General features: G+C 38.8%; 1 protein-coding gene across 1 annotated transcript; it reads right to left on the reverse strand.

Moving 5' to 3' along the window:
* Positions 1-206: 206 nt before the first annotated feature.
* LOC108577808 (neuromedin-U receptor 2-like) lies at positions 207-23,325 on the reverse strand. The gene is made up of 5 exons (XM_017941017.1): positions 22,895-23,325; positions 18,927-19,336; positions 2,584-2,801; positions 1,463-1,892; positions 207-454 (listed from the first exon to the last, which is right to left on the reverse strand). Exons 1-5 carry the CDS (start codon positions 23,323-23,325, stop codon positions 207-209), a joined length of 1,737 nt encoding a protein of 578 aa, XP_017796506.1.
* Between the last annotated feature and the right edge of the window lie 811 nt (positions 23,326-24,136).

Consider the following 24,136-nt stretch of genomic DNA (forward strand, 5'->3'; position numbering starts at 1 on the left):
CGATTAAAATCGAGGATTCTCTTCGAGCTCGTCGAAGTAAGTCTCTAACTTCTGAAATTTTCCAAATTTCTCAGAATTTCTCTCTTCTCGAGAGTCTTCACGTTCGAAGCACCAATTTACTTAACTTGCGAAGATCGAGAACACGATGAGATGAAACCACTGGTTCATTCGACGGAGGAACGTCTTTGTTCTATCTGAAACGAGCGTCAGGTGATCAAATCACAGTTCAATTCGCCCATGTATCGCGCCAATTCTGTGCCGGTGAACTCTGTCTCGTCGAAATCCTGCAGACTCGAGTTGCTGATGGTGTTTGCGCTCTCGATGCTCGGATGACTTTGAAACTGCGGCGATAGAGCTGTCATGACTTCCGGTTTCGCGGATGGACTGGTTGCGATCTTCTGTTGCGGCGAAAACAGTCCTTTCGTTCCAAGTCTCAATCTTTCCGCTAGAATTCCTGTTCGGGGAGAGATTGGAACTGGTTCAATTACGATTTCAGGTGTTTTACAGGTGTGACGATAGAACGGGGCCATTTTGAAATAGATATTGTGAGAAATATGATTGTATATTTTAAGGTAGGTTGAATAGTGCAAGTGAACGAATGTTATCGATTAGTACAACCATTAGCAGAGGAGTTGTAATTAAGGAGAACTTTTCAAGCCGCTAATGAGTATAACAGGTAGAATTTCTAAATTACCGCTCGTTTGCAGGTACCTAACGAACTGCGAGCATTTTACAACGAATTTCAGGCGCTCGACAAATATTTGGAGATCGCGCTGATAAACGAGTGTCTGTCCAATAAATTTTCCTCGTTTAAATTACGAAAGAAAAGTAAATAAATAAATAGAGGAGAATGTGTAGGGTGCGACTGAAAGTATACAAACTCGGTGATTCTTTATGAAAGTATAAATAATAAATATAGAAAACAATTTCTTCATTCGAATTTCAGAAACGATGCGAGATTGTTCACAGTGTTCTGTTTTAATGCTTAAAATAGATCGTATGATTGACTGTTGCGTATTTGCGTGAATTTTTTTATTCAATAGCACTGCCGAACTTTCGCTGTTGCAACCACTTACTTTGTCATCAATTTTAAGTGCAACTTACAACTTGTTAGTAGGAAACTGTCTGTAAAACCGTGCAGACGTACATATCACGATTAGTGTTCAATAAAACGCCTTTTGCTCGCTTAATTTGTGTTATCGTAATTGGACAACATTACACAATACTGTAAAAATAATAAAAAAAAAAAATAAAAAAAATTAAAGAGCACATATGTACATATATTCCTCGTGCAAAAGTGCATAGATTCCTTATGCAAAAATAAACGGCAAACATAGAATAAAATTTACTCGTTCGATTTTCTCAAAAATTTCATTCTCCATTTGATTCCCCACGCTCATCTCGGAAATTTCACGAATTCCACCCAAACTCCAAACGTCTCTGGCACAACTTACCAACTTACCAACAGATCTAGGTGGTCTCTGGATCTTCAACAGGCATTCGTTCACGCAAGCGGCCGCAACGTTGTTGTTACCCTCGTTGTAACTCTTGCTGATCGACGTCATCAGCGTCAACTGGCTCGAGTTCGATCCTCTCGATATACTTCTCCCGAATTCCCGTTTATTCATCCTGTTCACCCTCGAGCCAAGTCGACTGTTCTGCTCGTGGTTCTTTCGTTCCGTTAATCCGTTCATCTCGGTCGCGTTCGTTGGCCGCGAGACGTTCGTCAACTTTTGATTGTCGTCACTGACAGAGATTGACGGCGAATTCTGACGATCGTCTGTTTGCTTGAACGTGGACCTGGAGTACCGCGACAGGCTGCTGTAGGTCGGTCGTCGAGGTACAGGTCCCCCCGAGGACCACTTCCGGCCGCAGTGATTCGACAGCATCGACTGAAAGTTAACTTCAGTTTGTTTAACGCACTCTGTCGGACTTGATCGTCATCTCTTCGGAATTTTCAGTTTGGGAGAGGGTGTTGTGGGACAATTTGCATTCGTGTCTCTGGTATTTAATACCAAAGTGGCTATTCAATTGTGTATTTTTTGTTTCGAGGTATTTCGGCTATTTCTCTTTGAGATTTCGGATTGTCTTTTTTTTTCGGGTGTATTGAAAAATATTTCCTAAAAAAGATCGATGTAATGCAGCGTAAGTGATAGATTCAATTTTTCTAGATCTCTAATTTAGGCAATTTTAAGATTCCTTCCTTTAGTTCAGTAAGCTCGATTCACGAAGTTTCGTAACTTTCTAATACACAATTATTATTTTTAATATACCGTAGAATGGTTTTCAGTAATCAAGTTACACCGAGTAAAAATGAATTCCATAGCTGCGGTAATTAGCAGAGTCGAAAGCGAATCAATTTAACGGTAGTTTAAGAAGGTGGTTCCGCAGTTAACGAAGGTGTCGAGAATATGAAACTAGTTTCTGTTAATTCTGCGAAGCGGCATTGAGTTTAAGTTTAAGTTGCAAGGTACAATCGAAGTACAAGTAGACATAGGTATTATACGTGGAAGGTGATTGATAATCGGTAGAGAACTGTTGACAAGGAAGTTTTCAGTTAGGAATTCTCAAGTGATAACTTACCTTGAAAGCCTCCCTAAATTTGTTGGACATGATGTTGTAGAGCAGGGGGTTCACTGTTGTCGAAAGGTAATAAAACACCCCTGACACGTACGTGAGAGTGGTGTAGACTACTACTAACGCTTTTTCCGGTACAGGCTTGCGACTTCGCGCGTAGACAGCCAACAGCCTTTGGGCGTGGAAAGGTGCCCAGCAGATGAAGAACGCCACTACTACTGCAACTGAAGTTCAATCGAATTGTCCTTGTTAGCGTATTCTGCTTGTGATAAATGTCGCAATTATGTTGTCATATTATTTTTTATATCGGGGATATTTTGAACGGTTTATAATCTTTAATGTTCGGAATTCAGGCGTGATCCTCGGGAGTTTCGAATTTTTAATGTTTCAAGGTTTGAGGTTTTAAATATATCAATTCTCAAACTTTTGGATTTTCAGATGTTTGAGTATTGAAATTAATCATTTTCTAACGTTCAAACTTTCGAGTTTTCAACGTTCAAATATTTAAATTTTGGAATCTTCAAACTTGCGAGATTTCAAGGTTCAAATATTTAATTTTTCGAACTCTCCAATACTCAAATATTGACATTTCAAATTTTCAAACATCTGAGTTGCCAAATTTCAAATATTCAAATTTTCCAACTTTCCAATATTGAAATATTCAAACTTTCAAACTTCTCCGTTGGCAAATTCCAAATATTTAAATTTTCCAATTTTCAAATACTCAAATCTTCAAATTTTCAAACTTTCCAATACTGAAATATCGAAATTCCAAATTTTCAAACTTCTAAATTGCCAAATGTCAAATATTAAAATTTTCCAACTTTCAAATCTTCAAATTCCAAATTTTCCAACTCTCAAATCTTCAAATTTCAAATTTGAACTTACAGCTTTCCTTTCAACTCACAAATTACAGCAATCCCACCATATTTCCCGTAAACAACCGTACCTTACTTTACAATTCCTCAGAACTTACACAAAGGTGCCTTACTAAAATTTTTGCTGCCGGAAGACCAATAAATATGACCATCCACCTTTCCTCCACTCTAAGTGGACACCAACGACTGTCCGCATTCTCCGAATAGCTGAATAAATATTACTTCACACCCGTACACTTCTACCTTCTCGAGAATGATCGATTTAGTCCGATTTAATGGACCGCTACACGCCCAAAGGATCCTTCGTAATTCCAATAGATGAATATCAACGAGCTGTGCTCTTTTACCTGAACAAGCATTGTAATACTTCGACGTGTTCGATTTTTAAAACTTGGTGAAAGTTAACGATCTTGAAGCATCGACCTCGCTACCGAAAATTCCTATTTAACAGACAAAAATGTGGGCACCCGCATAGACACAGATACTTCGTCTATCAAATGTAGGACCAAAATTTCCTCGCATCGCAAATCGTATCGGTGGACACGATAAGCCATTCGCCATTTATCTTCGAGTGTTTTCGACTACACGTTTAAATCCATTTTATGTCGTAAAAAAAAAGGAGGTTCGCTTTCTGTCTCATAATGCTAACGAATTATGATTATTACGATAATGAATATTTCCATCGTGAATATTTTACGTTCGGAACAAGATAGTGTGAATAAAATTCCACGATAATTTTGAGCAATTTCTTCATATAATCATGAGAGTTTGCAAATTTCATAAAATTGGTATTAAATAAAATTAACGTTACACAGAACGTATGCAAATATTGCTCGAAGGCAGAGAAGAATTTTCGTATCATCTTTATAATTTAAGTATTAATTACGATCGAATTGGAAAAAATCTCCAGACTCGTGATTTCAGACGTAAAAGACTTTTTATTCCTCAAATGAGATTCCAATCGATAGCATTGGCGCACCGAAAGCTTTCTCGGGTTCGAGTCCATCGTTCACACTGCTCTTTTGACGTCGTAGCTTCCCGAGACGGTCACTTTGCATAAAGAAAGCAGCTTATCCATCATTTGCCGATCCTCGTGGGTGGAATATAATGGGTAAAATGTGCCGAAAAACTCGTGTCTTCTCCCATAAATAACCGGCAGTCGTAATGAAATGTATCCCACAGAAGTAATCGATTTTTCAAACATTCGATAAATTTGTACGTGACAATTTATATCGAGCCATTTCCCCTCCTCAAATACGCATTTATTTGAATATGTACCGGGTGGTCGCACTTCAAACATCTTCGCTACTTTCAGGACCAACTAAATCGTCTTTAAAAAATTGTATCCATTTCTTGTAGCAATCCAAGATCATCTGCATTTTTTTCCGTTCCATAAAACCTAATTTTTTTTCAAATGGTATTGCAGAGAATTTTTCGAAAAATTAAGCAAGCTATACTTTTGTGAATTTTAAATAACCTCGGATGTGAAAAAATTAGATTTTCGTTAAGTCCAATGTTACTCTTATGATACAGGATATATCGTTAGTTAATTGCCAAAATAGACTTTAGTTTACTCGAGAACAGTGTAAAATCTGCGATTCAACGTGTATTTCCATAAATATACACGTCGAAAGGTGTTCTATCAATCATAATATACATCCTTTCCAATCGAATAATTCCACCAAAGACGATAATTTCTATTGGTAAAGGCAGCAGAGATATTTCAGACAGAAGAGACAAACGGACCACCCTGTATGTTATTTCTTGACACTACGTAGCGTTGAACAAATTGCGATGGAAGTTAAGAGGCTTACATTTGAGGCGAGATTTGAATTTTACGATCAGCGGTAACATTTACGATAAAGCCACTGTGTACGTTGAATAAATAAATTCTCCTCGTACATTTCGAGGGTCTATCGCGTTCGTTTGAATTTTAAGAGTGTTTACTCTCCTGTTTTCTTATTTGCTACTTCAATTTACCTCTTTTTCATTGTTATTGCACTGTTTGTCTCTCGAAATTGTGTTCCCTTTAATGAAAAACGAAAAACAGTAGCACTCCATGTGTGTAATTCAACGCTCCAATTATTTATTTTAATTATCTCGACACATCACGTGTTTGGACGGTTAAAAAAGTATTTCTGGAAATGTATCTGGTCATTTCAGCAATATTTGGTTGATTTTAATCGACTAGTCATTACTAATTCAGTTTTACAATTATTTATTCCAATTATATCGATATTCCATGTGTCCGTACAATGAAAAAAGTATTTCTGGAAGTGTATCTGGTCATTTCAGCAATATTTGGTTGATTTTAATCGACTAGTCATTACTAATTCAGTTTTACAATTATTTATTCCAATTATATCGATATTCCATGTGTCCGTACAATGAAAAAAGTATTTCTGGAAGTGTATCTGTTCATTTCAGCAAAATTTGGCCAATTTTAATCGATTAATCCTTGCCAATTCAATTCTGGAAGTATCTATAGCGATTATCTTAATACACCACGTGTTTGTACAATTAAAAAAGTATTTCAGGAAGTGTATATGTTCGTTTCAGCAATACTCGGTTAATTTTTATCGATTAATCGCTTCTTATTCGATTCTCCAATTATCTACTGCAGCTATCTTCTTATTCCACGTGTTTGTACAATTAAAAAAGCATCTCTGGAAGTGTACCTGTCCATTTCAGCAGATTTTGGTTAACTTCAATTAACCGATCGTTAATAATTCAACTCTTCGTCAACTGCCATTGCACAATTCAATTGTTTTTCATATTTATCAGCTACCAGATAACTATTATCATCATTGCAACAGCCTACATTTACAGCTCAAGTATCTACTTGTCAGTGAAGAGACGAAACACACACAAATTAACCAAACTAAAAATAAACAGCGAACTAAAGACGGAATATCGTCATCGTAGGACCATTTATCTTTAACCCGACATATCATGCGATCCAATTTATTACCGACTTGAACGGCACATTGTTGCTCGTCCGTTTTCGCCAACGATTTATCGCTTTCATTTGAATTCTAGGCTTCCCCTATAAATAGCTGGGAGCCGCGAAAGAATGTCGCATCTCGGGGCACACGTAATCCGCGTAACTTCATTTCGCGATTCCAGAACTCACCTAATTAGCGTAGCTGTTTCGTGACTGGGATTTTCAGCAGGGACCATTTAAAAAATTCCTCACGGTTGTCACGAGCAGAGAAAGGGCAGAGAAGAAACGCGGAAGAAGCTGATGGTATTTGGGGTGCTCGCGAAACTTTCCAAACAGCGAAGTGTATTAAGGACCGTGAAATGTATGTACATGAATTAAAGGCGAACCTGAACTTCTGGTGAATTTCTAACGGTGAATCTTTAAGAGGTCCAATCACTTCTTCCTTCGTGAAAATTCTTTTCTTCAAATTTGCAAATTTTGCGAGATGAAATGAAGTGAAAAATGAAATGTTGGAAGTGTTGGGACGAGAAATTTCATAGAAATTTTCTGCACAAGTGCAATTTATGCAAGCCTGTCGCAGTTATGGAAGCTAATTCGTCGAAATATTTAGAACAATGATCTATTCGTCGTTTTGCCGATTTATCGAGCCCCAGGATAGAATTTTAAAGCAACACGAATGTTTACCGACGAACGATCGCCTTATCGCTGATCAAACGAAATTAGTATCCTTTTATTGACAAGTGAAACACGCCTGTCGATTTAACGTCTACAATTTCACCTACAATTTTCAACTCTTCACTTCTGACTGAACTTGACAAGTGTCCAAAAACTATTACAAACTTCTGCAGACTTTCAAAATCAACGCAAACTCACCTCAACGCTCCAACCAAAAGATCTCCAAACCCACAGACTCCGTTGAAACGAAGAAAATATTTCTGCAAACCAAAAGTGCCTCGAAAAAACTATTAATCACACGAAAGCGTGCAACTCATCCAACCTGATCTCATTGTCTACATTCAAATGTTTGTTTACTCTCCTCGAGTCTAGCCCCATTGTTCCACAAGTCCGATCAGAGAACAATTCATCAGAATACAAAGATCCTTTGAATTTCCAGCTTCTTCTTCGTCGCGAAGTTTTCACACACACGCACTATTTCACCGTGTTTATTTTCTCCGCAAATATTTGACAGGCAATGATTTAGACAGTCGTGGCAAATAGCGTGCAGCTGGATCGTCCAACGCAGTCGATTCTGCGTCACAACGATCGCTGAATTGTTGCTGCAGCGGATCGAGAGATCCTGCACCTGAATCCAGCTCGATCGAAAATACCGCGAAAATAAGTGAATTATGAACGTCTCGTTGCACGAGAGACGCTTAACGACGCATTTCGGGTCGTTTCTCTGGGCGCGTCGATAAATCATCGATGCAACTTAGGCGCGTGGATCTTTCGCGGATTTGTCGAGAGCGGAGGAATAATAATTGGCGAATAGTGGATTAATCGAAATTACTTTTCTGTCGCATAATGCGAAGAAGAAGAGTTTCTTGAAATGACTAACTTAAAAAATTATAAGCTTAAGGTGACTAAATTAAAAAATTATAGATTTACTATAACAATCTTAGCTGAATTCGTTTAGAAATTCACTTAGATGGCTTAAAAGAATTACAAATTTTCTTAGAACAAACCGAAGGTGACTTTGGGAACTAAAAAAATTGATAAAAAGTGTACTGTGATAATTTTAAGGGTGCCTTCGAAGCATATTATGTGACACGAGAAAAGTTTCCCGAATAATTTCAGGTGATCAGGTTACTTTGCTCGCCCTGTACATTGAAAAAATTCGCACTATAGTATAACAGCTGAAAAAATAGATGGAAGATCGTAAATTAAACTGGAAGTTTATCGTATTTCTTTTTAAACAATGTTGATTTATATCTTTTCAGTATACGATTAGGCATATTCTGAAATCTTCTTGGTTTACGTTGCAACATTTCACAAGAATATTTCGCGTCTGTAAACCAATTAGATTCTTAATTTCAGATAAGATTTATGTGCCTTTATCCGTGTCAGAATTGATTTACAGACACCTATATCTCGCCTAGGAATTCTTTCCCCACTTTTATGTACCGTGCCTTCACAGACCTTTTAATGCTTTCAATAAATCATCCCAAGTATCATCGGAACAATCGTAATTTCTAATTATAAAGCGCTCGAAATGGACCATTTTGCATCTGACACTCGAAGACTGCAGATAGAAATGGCGTTAGGTGCCATTTTCTTTCTTCGTCAATTTTTATGACACAAAACTTCGAAATATTAAAATACAAACATTCTAACAGTACATCCAAAATACTGTAGCAGATATAAAAAACAAGTTTCGCCACATTTTCTCCGCAAATAAAATTTTCGCCGACCAAAAATTTATTTTCCCAAAATTTCTGATATTAGAATTTCCACCCACTTTTTACATCCACTTTTTATTTACGCGAAGGTTGACAGTTAGAAGTAAATAAAGCTATAAATTAGAATTTTCTACCGTCCAAAGTTACACCTCTTCTTGTTTCATTCGTATTAAAACAGATTCTACTACATACAAAAGTCGCCGGAAAAAAAATTCTAACATTGAACTTCCACGGTGGATATTAATTCCACGCGACGCAGCTTGCAAAAGCGTCGCGATAAGAGATACCATCTAAACTCTCTCTCTTTTTACTCCGATCCTCGATATCACTTGGGGAAAAATGGCCGATACCACGTGGGCGAGAGTTTCGCGCCAAGGGAGCCCAATTTCACGCCAATATTTCACCCATTAATCTGAACGACACGCGAAAATCTATCCCACGGCTGGATTTCACGCGTGGCTGTTACAATTTTTCCCGAGGTTATCTCCTCGATGGCGAAACACCTCTCTATCAGAGGACGAAGACGAGTGGCCCCCCAATGTACTCGTAAATTCAGAGCCGCTGCTATTATCACGGATTTCCCTGTTCTTCTTTTTTCCTTTTTTTTTTTTCGTTTATAATACCAGATTACAGGACCAACTTTACCCGGACAATTTGGTCACTCTCACCGGAGGCTCTATCGGCGCCAAACAACAGAGGGAAATAAATAAAAAAGCGCGCAGTTTCGTGTCGTCGAATGAAAGAACGTGTTTCGTCGTTCGATGAATTATTCAATATCTCCGTCGTGAATTATTTCAAGCGAATCGCTGTAATTTAGACGAGTCTCGTTTGTCACTCGTGAATTAAATTGATTCTTTTTTTCATTGCTTATTGTTCGCTGGAGAAAAGTGAACAATCGTGTGATTGATTAGACGAAATTTGTGTTTTCTCCATTGAATTTTGCCGAATGAAAAATACAAGAACTTGAGAGTGACAGAAGAAGCTTTCAGGTAGCTTTGTGAATTTCTATTTAAGTTCTTTTTGCAGTTGCTATTTCATTAAGTCCGTCGTAAGTACGTATCAAGCTCTGACGAGGGCAGCTGCAAGGCTGGGGCGAGACGAAGAAGTAGCCTTTGAGAGGGACACGACTTAGGAAGCCTCAGAAGACACTATTAGCTGTAGGAAACGAGAGGATCTTGAAACCCTGGAACATTTCTTTCACGTTCAAAGAAAACCACTGCTTCGTTTCTCGTCGTGAAATTTAAGGAACCTCGGGTATCTTATTCTTTCTGGATACTTAAACGAATACTGTATATCGTCCAGTCCATTTAAAATTCTGGATTTCTGGCTGTTGAAAATGTGCACGAAGAGGGAAAAAGGAAAGGAGGGGTTGTTAGCGGGGCTAACGGTTGGTCCTGATGGAACCAAGCAATCTTTGTCAACCTGTTTGTGAGGTGATACCTAGAAAGACTTACGTGTAGCTATGTATACACGGTGTTTCAAAGTTAAACGATCGTTTCAGTGTATTCTGCGAGTAGCTACTAAGGGTGGGATTAGGAAATGTTCACTATTGATATATGTGTAAGAAGAAACAAGAATAAATAATGCATTATTGTAAATAAAATCAAGGTTAAGCGTGCATTACATATGGAGAACAGAATACTGAAAAATACTGAAATATGATATATAATACTTAATTTTGAGCGATGAACGTAGCTGTAACAAGTGGAAACTTTACATCTACTTAATATTTATTTATTATTTCTACGCGTAGAACACACTGCCACCTTGTATATTTGGGAATCATGATTTTGCACGATTCCTGAGAGAAATTCTACAAGAAGGCCTCTATTTACGGCCACATTTTGGCAGCGTCGGCTTGTATAACGTTCCGCGAGGCCGTGCTTGATCACGATCTATTTCCTGATCGATCTGCCTACGCGAACACTCTCCCTCTGTTTCGCGAATAACTCATCGACTGGCAAGATCATTTTTACGTTAATATCGATGAAAATAATCAACAATAAACAGACTATATTCGTTGGTACCGGTAAATTTTCCAAATTGATTTTCTCGAAAATGGAGTTTCGTTAAAAGAATTTTTTATCATTGTTCCGTGCCAATATTGTTTCTTCGAGGAGACACCGAGCGTGTGTAATTATTTTCTGAATTGATTAGAGACGTTCTTCTATTTATACACAGCGTGAACCAAAGAAATTACCACCTTGAATACTGTTTAAACAAACTGTTCAGAAAAAATTTTCGAATATTTTCAATCGTTCTTATTATTTTCCAGATTTTACTCTACAATACTTGTGTAATTATTTTCCAAGAGTTCACGAAGATCACCTTATCTCCTATTTTATGCAAACTTTGTCGCATTCCAAGGAGAATACTTCTATAGCATTCCTACCGAGCACAGTTCGTACTCTGAGGATCGCAGGATGACTTCATTTTCTTGAATTAACACATTGCAAACCGCTTGGATAGATCTACCATTTTCACCGGCCGTTCGTAGTAAATATTTCACTCTCACATTTCATTCCAAGAATTTTCCTTCCGTAACACTCTTAGACAGATATTATCACTGTTATTACAGCTTTATTGTGCATAAATGAATATGTGCAAGTTGTAACAGCACGACTTTATTTTCAACCCAAGCTTAGGCAACAAAACGCTGTGACCCTATTAATAACCGAACAAATGGAAAAGAGGAATTGAAACATCGTCACTGTCCACCATATTTAATTTCCCTAATTTTTTCTGTTCTTCTTCCTCTCGAGCCCCATCTACTTTAATTAAAAATATTATTCATTTTTGCAAGGTAATTACAACTTTCTCTTCTCTATTTCTTCCTATTCTTCTTACTTCCTTCAGCTTATCGCATTTAATTTTATTTCTTTTCGTATTTATTTTAATAAAAAAAATTCTTCATTTTTACAAAGTAATTACAATTTTGTTTCTCTATTTCTTCCTATTCTTCTTACTTCTGTGGCGACCGCCACGGGGGGCCCACGTACCTAGGCCTGACGATTCTTGGCCCTCGAGGCGAAGAGTCGAGAGATGTTTTTCCAAACATCTCCGGGTTTCTTCGTCCTCGAGGACAGGAGTATCGCCTTGGCAATGTAGGCCCGCGCCCATACTTCCTGGGACTTTGCCAGGGAAAAAAGGGCTACTTAAGGGAGCCCCGAAAAAGGCACGAGGCTTTCTGTCGTGGACATTCTTACCGTCGTGTCGCCTACACTTCAAAAATAGTTTAAGCGTTATCTGATTTAAACGAATATATCTCTGTCAAGCAACCCTAGTGTAATAATTATTTTTACACCACGTCACTTCCAAACTTCCTTCAGTTTATCGCATTTAAGTTTTCCCCTTTTTCCAAAAAATTCTGACACACTTTTAATCCTCGAAACGCTATTTCTGCATTTACCACGAGACACAAAACGACTCCCAACTATCAAACTACAGCGTGCATCGAGAAACACCTATCCAACCATTGAAACACGACAGAAAACGCTATTAAAAGGGACGTTAAACAGCGGCAAGCTTGCACGAAACGTCTGAAAACTTTCAGACACTGGTCCATATTAAAAGGCACATTTCCAGGCAATAAAGTGCTATTGGAAACATTGTCGGGGGAAGTGTGTGTAGGATGCGACGTCGCTTCAGCTGTCACTTTTAAACGAAACGCGTCACGACGCGGTGCGTCGTTTATCGATTGTACGCGCCACGCCTCGTAAATCCGCGGCCGAGTATAAACAAGGCGGTTTTCGCTTTGCACAGTGGTATACAAAGGAAGTGCTGCTGATTGAAATCCCCCCGGGAAAAGAAAGAGATACACCGAGTTTAGACGCTTTAAATGGAGCAAGCCGGAAAAACGTTCAAGGTGGATTAGGTAGTGGAGAATGGACAAGGTTGAAAACGAGGAGGTATAAAGTCGACGTTTAATCGTCTATTTGCGTTGCCTTCTGACGCTTACGATCACATTGTCTCGTAAATCACCTCTTGAAACAATGTTCCAACGATTTCAGGGGTTTTGGAGCAAAGAAGGCGCTGGACTTCCGGTTTCGGTTGCCTAACGAAGGGTGAATCTTCGATAAAGATAGTTTCATACATAAATACAAATTTTTCATCGATTTTTATTGGACAAAACATGCAGAATTTCAATTCTCATCAATTTTTACGATACTTTTACCTTCTTTTTGCATTCTTTCGAAGCGTCTAAAATCACCGAAGTCTCATTTTTAATTCCGATAAATTTTTATCATATTTTTACTTTCCTTTTTCATTCTAACAAAGCCTCTGAAATCACTGAAATCTCATTTTCAATTCTGATGAATTTTTATCATACTTTTTCTTTCTTTTCGCACTGTTTCGAAGCCTCTCAAGTCTCATTTTCTTAAGTCTGATGAATTTTGACGATATTTTTACCTTCTTTCTGCATTATTTCGAAGCCTCTCAAATCACTGAAACCTCATTTTTAATTCTGACCAATTTTTATCACATTTTTACCTCCTCTTTGCATTGTTTCCAAGTCTCTCACAAATCACTGAAATCTCATTGTTAGCTCCGAGCACAAGGAGAATTGAAAATTGATGAGGCGAGACAAATCGAGCCTCTCTGATTTGATTTGCAACAACAGTGAAAACGATAGGCTGAAAATTGTGTCGTTGGATTTGTCATATCACACTTCAGACTAAACAAGGGTCAATCAAAGGTTCCATGGAAGAAGATCGTACTCTAACGAAGAAATATATGCAATATTCATTGGCTAAATGGACAAGTGAGAAATCGCTAAACAAACAGAATGTCAGAGATTGACACAGCTTACAGTAAGAAAGCATTAAACCTGCAGAATGTGAAGAGTTTCATATCGCAAACTTCAAACTCTTTACGATTTCACCAAGCTGCAAGTTTTTTTTTTTTTTTGCCAGAGTAGGTAGACAGAAGTCTTCCATTAGCTTCCATTATGTGGATTCTAAGTGTTGATAAGTCGTAAAGAAGCTTTGATAATATAAAACGAGGTTTATGAGCCGAGTTATGGCTACCTTTAGGTTAATATCGACGGTACTAAAAAGAGAAATTTTTTTTTTTTTTCATTTATTTTTCCACCAAATATTCGACGAACTAGTTAGGAATTCTTTCATCGAGCTCGAAATACGAAACGTCGTAAAGAAGGAGCCACGCTAATTCAGCGGTCAGATTTATACAGCGGCGAGTGACGATTTTATTATCGCCGTATTTCAAAGTTTACGCGAACTAGAGATGACCGTAGAAACGCCTCGGGACCATTCCTTGTGAAACTCAAGTATTTTCTGGCGTTGCGGGGACGAAAATATCTCAGCTGCTATCGAAAACTCCGGTCGCCTACTCGCGAACCGATCCACCTAAATCCAGGATTGATACGAGGAAAAGTCACGAGTTCGGGGCGAGTTTTATCAAAATATGGAACACCAATCTCGCGCAACTTTCGAACTTTAACTTGCCCCTAAACTTGTTCGCCCTACAGTCCTGCGAATGAATTAATCGAGCCTCTCCAATCGACACCGGCAACGAATTCGCAAAGTCAACAAGAACTTCGTTGAAACTGGAATGCTACTTCGCGGAAACATTTCCATTCTTTTGAATACGTTAGAAAGGTGCAAAGAGTAACACAATTAAAAGACTGAATTCGTTTGTTCTATCTTAACACGAAATTCGAGAAACTTGCAACTATATTTGAGGAAAATTGATGAAAATTCCAGGAGAGAGTTGGAACATTCTTCCTGCTTCAAGTACATTAAAAAGGTGAAAAAGTAAGGTAATTTATTCGTTCAATTTTTCTTTTAAATTTGAGAAAATTCCCTTTGTATTTAACGGAAATTGACGAAAATTCCGCGAGAAAGTGGAACATACTTCTATCACGACGAATTCCACCGTAATTTTAAACTTTACTCGCTTCGAGAGCATTATCAGTAGCTTGTGTATAATACGACGGAAATTTGCAAACATAAATTCATCAACATCGCCTGTTTCAACCAAGAGACGGGGTACAAGTTCCTCTCGCGATCTGACGGAAAATGAGCCGCGAGAAAGTGTGTCGAGCGCGGTGAAATCTTGCGCAACGTTTCAATTCGTCATGGGGATCGAATAAACTGAAGCATCGGAGACGTGATCAAGTGGAATTCAGTGTCGACAATAGGTGTGCAAACTCTCCCCAATGGAGAATAGACGTTGATGCACGCGACAGGGATTTCACATTCTCGCGAACGTTCCTCTCTCGTAGCGAGTTTTCTTCTCCTTTTACATATTCTGATGGTTGCACCCTGTGGACTTCACTTTGCTCGTAACTGTTGAGAATTCATTTGAGAGTGTGATAAATGTGTTCGCACAATTCTTTCGATAAAGTGTCAATTTAATCTGCCTATAGGCGCTCTGCAAAATTATTTCGCGCTGTGTCCTTGGTGCCTATAGGCAGTTTGAATATTTTTTCGCGCGCCCTTGGTGTTTATAGGCAGTTTGAATATTTTTTCGCGCGCCCTTGGTGTCTATAGGCGGTTTGAATATTTTTTCGCGTTTCCTTGGTTTCTATAGGCGTTCTGAATATTTTTTCGCGCGCCCTTGGTGACTATGGGCGCTTTGAAAATTTTTTCGCGTGTCCTTAGTGACTATAGGCGGTTTGAATATTTTTTCGCGTGTCCTTAGTGACTATAGGCGGTTTGAATATTTTTTCGCGTGTCCTTAGTGACTCTAGGCGCTTTGAGAATTTTCTCGCGCTGCACACCTTTGGCGCCTATATGCGTTTCGAATATTTTTTCGCATTTCCTTGGTGACTATAGGCGTTTTGAACATTTTCTCGCAATTCTCATTAAGTCTCAACAGAGTTCTCTTAGAATTCCACGCGAGTTTCTGAATTCCAATAGAGTTCTCATAGTGTTCCTATAGAGTTCCCATAAAGCTACCACAAATTCACCAGAATTCCCATAAAATTCTGCCCGACTTTCCACCGAATTCTCACAAAGTCCTCGCTACTTTCATTCCAATTTCATCCAATCCTCGCAGAGTTCCCCCAGCACTTCCACAAAATTCTTATCGATTCCTCGCCAACATCTCCCACAGCACTCGAAACGCTCATTTGCGAAAAACGAGGCGAGATAACTCGTCCGACTACCAACCATCAGAATACCTGACGATTGAATCAATGATCATAAATTCGATCGACGTCGCTTCCCGAAAACTGTTTCTCCAGGCCTTTTACGCTTTCGTCCAAACACATCCCGAAAGGTGGGCTCGTAAAACCAAACGACCCAGTGATTACGGTTACTTTATGGGGTCGTGCGGTCAGGACCCTCGTATTCGGTTGTATCGACCACGATATCGAGTCCGGCCAAACGATCCACAACCGTGGCAATCGAAAAGAACGAATAATCGTGACTGGGTTCGTTCAACCTTCTCCAATTCTTCCATTTTTCTGCTCAAATTTTTACGCTTATCCGCAAATGTTCAGAGCTCGTTGGAAATTTCAATAAAAATCAGTGGCAAATTACAAAGAAAACGAACTCATTATTAACCTACTTTTTTTCGTTTCATTCTCACTCTCACGTTTCGTGGAGTTTCTCCCTTCGTATCATTAGCCTACATTGAATTGTTAATCGAAGTTTCTGGATTTCAGTCGTGTCCAATTGTTTTTCATTTCCAGCATTTCGCCAGGATTGCAGCTAGCTTCATCAAGGCTGAGAAAACACGTTGATAATGAACCCTGATGACCAATGCTGGCGAAACGTTGGAAATGCAACACAACTGAATACGACTGAAATCTAGAATTCTCGATTAACAATTCAAACAATCCACAAAGTCTTCAAAATTATCAGCCTACATGTTATTGTTATTTTTACTATTAAGAATGAAGGGTTAGTTATTATTCCTCCTTTTTCTTCTCAATTTGCCAGAAGTTGCACAGTTCCCTCGGGAAAGTTAAGCTTCTTCTTCGAACGGATATGAATAGTGGGCAATTTTCCGTCTTCCAATGTCTACTACAAATACCGTCTTTCCTTTCTAACGTAACTGCACCTTTTCCACTCTCAACTTTCTTAATGGTCCCATAACAGTTTCCTTAAATACCGGCACTATAACCGAAACTGGCTTAAAATCTTTCGAGCCAATTCCCCCTCGAATTTCAATCAGTGCCAACTTAATTGCACGTATCAATTAAAAGTCCAAAGTGATTCTACGGGAATTAACCCTTTCGCCGGGGCAAGTTCAAGCATATTGGAGGCAGATTGCAGATGTTCAGTCGTGGTCGCCAAAAATCTCTCATTTCGGCGGTTTTTAATTTTCGAAAAATTGTAAACTTATCGTTTTGTTCAATTAAGGTGGTTTTAAGAGCTTCAGAATTCGACGAGAACTCGATAAGAACTGCGGATACTCGAGAAAAGAGCTGAATTGGAACTTGAAACGAATAATGAGAATTCTACTTCACTTCGACGTCAACTTAACGAGAATTCCGCATAAACTCGATAAAAAATCTACAGAAATTCAACGACAAGACTACGGAGTGTCCATAAGAGTTTGATTAGAACTTCGGACAAATTGAATTACACACTAAGATAACAATCGCGACTAGATTGAAATTTAAAGTGAAAAGTTCATAAGAACTTTATGAGAAATTCACTGAAACTCTATCAAAACTCAACTATGTAACTCTCCGGCGTTTAGTTTCACGAAGAAAACAGTTTAGCTTAAATTTAGTTTCTCTCATTCCCAAGATAACGCGATTCTTTACAAATGATACTCGTCGAAATGGCTTGTTATTTCTGTGGAATATTGTATTCGATGCATTCGTCATTCGCAAGGACGACTCGAAAATATGTGGACGAGCTTACCGAGGACGAACAGCACGGTAGATCTATCTTTGTAGAAAACAACTAAAACCGATGAAGAATGAAGGCTCGCGTTCGAAGAAAGCGTTATTCCTGAAATAGCGATTCCTCCGCGACAACATCTACCGATATCTCGTGAGCAACGCGTAGAAAACGAAGTTCTAATGGATCGATGTCAAAAATTACCAATCCACCGAGTTGCAGTTAAATGGATCGCTAAAAAATTTCCAGGAAAATCTCTAAAGCAAAATTAATCAGTGAAACTGAACGATGGTTCGTTGTATCTAACAAAATTATACAATAAAGTTTCTTAGAATTATTTAAATCCAAATTTTTCAGAATTATTTAAATCAAAATTTTGTAGAATTCAGAATATATGAAAATGAAGCATCAATTTTTTGGCAATATGGTAATTATTCGTGTATTTAATTCGACTGATTTTATAAGATAATTACGATTACGAAAATGACGACGGAAGAGAATGCAAGTTGGAGTATACGTCAATTTTCATCCCTTTCAAAAGACAATCTCTCACACTGTCTCTTCAATTACTTTAATCTCCCCTCAAACAGCAATAATCGCGACGATTCAAGTCACAATGGGATCGTACGGTCGCGATAAATTTGCCGCGTCGTCGGAAACCACGTTAGCGCTCGTAAAAGAATTTATCACCCGGGGAAACTATTTTTACGGGATCGTAAAACTTGCGAACCTCCTCGACACTGAACGGATTAAGCTTTCCCCCACTTGGTTCACCAAACAATAAGTCAAACATTCACTTCCGTCTATCCAATGGAATCTTACAAATCTGTCGTCTTTTCTACTTCTCTCTCATTTCTTTCCTTATTTTTTTTATCAATTGATAATTCAGCAACGCGCGAAATTCGACATTTCTCAAACCGGTCTTTCGCGTCCCGTTAAGTCTACAAACTACCAATTATTCGCATGTTTAGCGAGTTTTTTTTTTAATTAAAAATTAACCAAGCTCTGAATGGAACTGTTAATTGATCGATACAACACTTTCGAAAAGAAACTTCTTTACAAAGTGTGTTTCTCATTTCAAGTTCCGTTTTAATCTCGAAAGTTTGCCGTGTCGTAATTTAAAAACAATATTAAGTAATTCTCGCAGTGGAACGAGATTGTAACAAATTAATAAACTCGTTCCCGAGAAATGGACCTGATGAAACTGTCGTTAAATAACGATCAACCAAGCTCTCACTCGCGTTACGATCTAATACGATAATTATAATAGTCCAAGTGTCTCTCCCCAGAAATTAAACAAATTTCCACTCACCTAACATCCGTATCACGTTCTTTTGTGCTGCGGTTTTCCCTCTGCCGCTGTCAGAGTGATTCAATCCACCCGGTAAGTGATTCCTCTTGGTGCTGGCGGTCAACAGCCTGGACCTCCTTAATTTGATCGCGATCAGTATGTAGAGTACGGTAATGATAGTCATCGGGACGACGAAGAACAGCATCGTGGATATCTCGAAGGAATGTTCGATCAAGGTCCATTTCATCGAGCAATGTGCACTGTCCAAGTTCACCGTGCCGTTCTTGTTGTAGTCGTAAACGACACGGAACTGAACAGCTTGAGGCGCAGCTAGGCAAAGTGCCAGCACCCAGATCACTATGACGAACTTCACCGCGCGGGACAGCTTCGACATCGTGTGCGAGATGAAAGGATGACAGATCGCGACGTACCTGAAGGAACAAACACGTAACGTTCGCATTTTTCGAGCGAATGGGTTGGCAGTGTGTGTTTCGGTGGACTTTTTGGACTGTGCGGAGATATTTTGGTGAGAGTTGAGATGGTTCGAGGGGAGGAATATGGTTATTAACCATTTCACTCGGGAGCGTTTCTGACGAAATGTAGAAAATTCCCTTTCGCTCCGGCGCGTTTGTGACAAAGTATGGAAAATTCGATAGTTAACCCTTTCATTTCGGCGCGTTTGTGACAAAATATAGAAAATTCGATAGTTAACCCTTTCATTTCGGCGCGTTGGTGAGAAAATATGGAAAATTCGATAGTTAACCCTTTTGCTCCGGCGCGTTTGTGACAAAATATAGAATACTCGATAGTTAACCCTTTCATTTCGGCGCGTTTGTGACAAAATATAGAATATTCGATAGTTAACCTTTTCATTTCGGCGCGTTGGTGACAAAGTATGGAAAATTCGATAGTTAACCCTTTTGCCCCGGAGGGCTTATGACAAAATATAGAAAATTCGATTGATAACCCTTTCATTTCGGCGCGTTTGTGACAAAGTATGGAAAATTCGGTAGTTAACCTTTTCGCTCCGGCGCGTTGGTGAGAAAGTATGGAAAATTCGATAGTTAACCCTTTCATTTCGACGCGTTTGTGAGAAAATATAGAAAATTCGATTCTTAATTCTTTTGCTCCGGCGCGTTTGTGAGAAAATGTAGAAAATTCGATTCTTAACCCTTTTGCCCCGGAGGGCTTACGACAAAATATAGAAAATTCGATTGACAACCCTTTCGAAATATAGAGAATTTGATTACTATATTTTTTTCTAATTGATGGTAGTATTTATTAAATTTGCGAGAATACTGGAAATTGGTAAACCACTTTCGGCTTGTCAAGTGTTCCTCGAACTTCGGAGAAAATAATAAAACGGATCGACGATTCTCTCGCACAGGTTCATTATAAAAAACCGACGGAGAGTAAAGTTTCTGCGCGCATTTCCAATGCTAACAAAAAGAAACTCGTCCAGGGATAAAATATACCTACAATACTTGCAGTAAGTATTCTGATTCTGAAAAGGATCAATGTTACCATTACGAACAGGCAGTCGCGTTTCGCGGAAAGCTCTCCTTTACGGAGAGGAATCTTTCCGATATCGAAGAAAATTGTGTCATCTTATTTCGATGGAAACACTGTTCACGATGCTAACGTAATGATATTTCCAAATCTCTTTTAACACTCCAATTAAAATCATCTTTCGAGAAATACGAATACTTCAATAACTTCGATAAAAGAGTAACGTCTTCTGACACGCTAATTCCTTCACAACCTAAACCGAGCGAACAGTGACCGACAAGCATAACGTTTCTCATTTCTTGAGGAAGAAAAATCGTTCTAGCTCCACTTAACCACAAATGTTAACAATTTCTAGAAGAGTATCAATAGTGAAACGCTGTATCCATCAGGATCTTCATCGTAGTTTCCAACCTAATTGTTGGTCAACGGAAGCAGAGATGTACGAGGCAAGAGTCGAAGAAAGAATGACGTGGTCAGAGGAAGTTTCAAGGCGCTTTATTTACGTCGCCGAGGAAGGGTTACTTCCGACAGTTCTGGGAATCTCTGTGTGACAAGGGGATGACACGTAACCATACACCCCGAAAGCTTCGAGCTTTTAGTCGGGAACGCTTTGGTCTATACTTATCGGGAGGTCGACAGCACGCGAGAATTGCGCAGCAAAATATTGGAACAACGATTTTATTCTGCGATTACGCTTCTTAATATTTGGCTACTTGTGACTATTGTAATTTTAGGGCAATTTTCAGTGAAACTGAAAATTCGCAAATTTTAAATCGACAACTTTTCCATCTTTCGTTGTAATATTCGCTTCGCTTAAAGTTCTTACAAAACTATAAATATAAATTCGAATTAAAACGAAGCTAAAATTTTAACGAAAATAAAAAATATAAATTGTCACCCGTGATTCGGAATATTTGCAAGTATCATTTTAACAACGTTCCAAGGATATTGATTCGGTTTCTTCAAAGACAAGGGTAATTTAGAAAAACGGTTTAAAAATCCTGTCCTTTCATTCAACTAAGCACAGATCAGCGTTAAAAGTGGTTAAACGAAGAGGAGAAAATCCTCCAACATAACTGTCTCGATCAATCACCCATCTCGTAGGAAAGGCGAACAAAAAAAGAAGCCGACAATCGGTCTACCTGTCTCTTCAAGCTTGCCAATCCTCTTCAACTCTTCGAGGACCATTACTTCACGTCAATGCTGTCCCCAACTTGCGAGCCCTTTACAACCATGTTACAGAAAAATCGACGTATCCTCAAAAATCTTACAAAAATCTATCATATCATTCTCATCTCGCCATACTTCACTTAACACCTACACGCTGTACCAACATAGACAAGTTCTAGAGGGAAAAAAGCCTGTGCAAAGTATATTTGGAAGTTTGACTCAGACGATGTTCTACGTGATCTCTATTTTCTCTTACAACAACGTATCAATAGAGGAAGCTCTCTAAGAATTCCTACATATACTACTGTTCGAGGGTCTTTTAAAATTCTCGAGAGATGAGGCAAGGATTTGTACAGTGCGTGACAAAAGTTTCTGGACCGAGATTGCGAAAATTTGTCATTTAATTATTGACAATTGAAAACAAAATTTAGGTCAGCAGGATTGCTAATTTATGAAGATTTCATGTTTGTCTCTTTAACGGTAATAAATTATTGAGTTTAGAGTCCACGAATTTTTGTTGCACACTGTATCTGCTCACAATTCTTCCATTGCCTAAAAATGTGATTTGCTAATGACTATTAATGAGTCCTGCTATTTCCAAGGTTGGCAAGATATTGAGTGTGAAATTTGCATTTATTCTCAGTGGTTTTTGGTGGAGAGTGTTGATTAATCTTCTTTCTCGGCCAATCATCAATCACTTGTTTTTCATTAATCATCGCCTGTCGCCACGTGGATTCTTCCTTGAAAGGGTGCCTCGATACCTGCTTCTGATTTTCCCTTCGAAACTTCCGCTTTATGACACATGTTAGTGTTAGTCTATTAAGTAACAAAATGAACTAGGAAAATGAGATTTTAGTGTCTCTAAAGTAACCAACTCTAATTTCGTTTACTACAAATCCTTAACGCAAAAATCATTCCTAATCAAAAATCGCCTATTCTCAAAATTGTCCTTTGAAAGTTCACATAATTTTCAAAGATAGGAGACAGTAAAAATCACCATGAATTTGCAATCCATATCGATAAATAACATGATACTTCCATCAATCAATGGATCAAGCAGCGAAGCTAAGATCCTCAACTCAAAAATATCCTTTCCTTCGAACAGCGACCCTCTTTAAATTTTCCTAATCAAAGTTCACTCAATTTTCAAGGATAGAAGACAGCGAAAACCCGACAAAAACTCGCAATTCACCACGAATTTGCTAATGCTTATCGACAAACGACATAATCAAGCAACGAAGCTAAGCACCAAAACTTACTCAAAGCCGTCCACTTGTTCGGTAAACCAATAATTCGAACTCGCTACGAACCTTTCAACGGTGAACGCAGTGATGGTTAGCACGGTGGCATTCGCAGACGTCTCCGCAGCGAAACTTTGAATAATGCAGAACGCCTCGCCGAACACGTACGGGAAATGGGACCAGATGTAGTACATCTCCGGGGGCAGGCCAGATATCAGCAGCAGTAAATCAGACACCGCCAGGCTGAACAGATAGTAGTTGGTAGCGGTGTGCATCGACTTGTTACGCGCGATCACCACGCACGTGGCGACATTTCCGATCAAGCCAGTGAAGAAGATCACCGCGTAGATCACCGTGATAGGTAGAACGATGTACAATGGATCTCTTCTTGTAGTCGAGTCTTCTTGCTGAAGAAACGCGACGATCGGACTGGTGTAGTTGTTGATTCTATCATCGTTAATCAACGAGTCGCTTGGACTTCCAGTGACATCCATGGACATCATTGCTTCGAACGCCGATGGTTCCTTTGACACGTTCAGAGAAATCATTCTTGAGGATCTTCGATTCTCGAGTATGTTGATTTATTGTGACTAGCTCGTGAATCGATAGATTGATAAAGGATCAGCTTTCGATCGAAGGATTCATAAATCGGAAGATCCGGAAATCGAAGGATCCAAAAATCGGAAAATCCGGAAATCGAAGGATCCGAAATTCGAAGGATCCAAAATTCGGAAGATCCGAAAATTCGGAAGATTCAAAATTCGGAAGATCCGGAAATCGAAGGATCCAAAAATCGAAGGATTCAAAACTCGAAGGATTCAAAACTCGAAGGATCCAAAAATCGAAAGATCCAAAAATCAAAAGATCAGCTTTCCTCCAGCTTCACAGATTAATTCGCAACGATAGTCAGGTTCAGTGACGCTAATCTTCATTTTCCACGCCTCTGAGACATCCAGATTCCCTCGTGACTCTCCTCAACGATGATTAACTCAAGCCTTGGATCCAAAAATTAATTATCTTCAGCTTCACGAGATTAATTCGCAACGATAGTCAGGTTCATTGACACTTCTCTTCATTTTCAATGCCTCCGAGAGATCCAGATTCCCTCGTAACCGTCGCTCAACGACGATTAACCGAATTTCAGTCAATTTGTAACGCTGGAGCGGGTAAATGGATCGACCAGACACGTCTCGATGTCTCTGTTATTGATCTTGATATCAAGTGTTCGTTGAAATGTAGTTCTCTCCTCCTTTCGTATCCCATTTACAGACGCGCGACTTGGAAGTTTTTACGAGAGAGATGTGACGGAAC

The sequence above is a fragment of the Habropoda laboriosa genome, unplaced genomic scaffold (genome assembly GCF_001263275.1).
Source record: "Habropoda laboriosa isolate 0110345459 unplaced genomic scaffold, ASM126327v1 scaffold5, whole genome shotgun sequence".
Classification (NCBI taxonomy): Eukaryota; Metazoa; Arthropoda; class Insecta; order Hymenoptera; family Apidae; genus Habropoda; species Habropoda laboriosa.

Coding starts and splice junctions, on each gene's coding strand:
- LOC108577808 (XM_017941017.1), bottom strand. CDS start 23,325: ATGTCCATGGATGTCACTGGAAGTCCAAGCGACTCGTTGATTAACGAT. Junction 2,802..18,926: donor GAACGTGATACGGATGTTAG/GTGAGTGGAAAT, acceptor ATTGAACTTCAG/TTGCAGTAGTAGTGGCGTTC. Junction 1,893..2,583: donor AATTTAGGGAGGCTTTCAAG/GTAAGTTATCAC, acceptor GTTAACTTTCAG/TCGATGCTGTCGAATCACTG.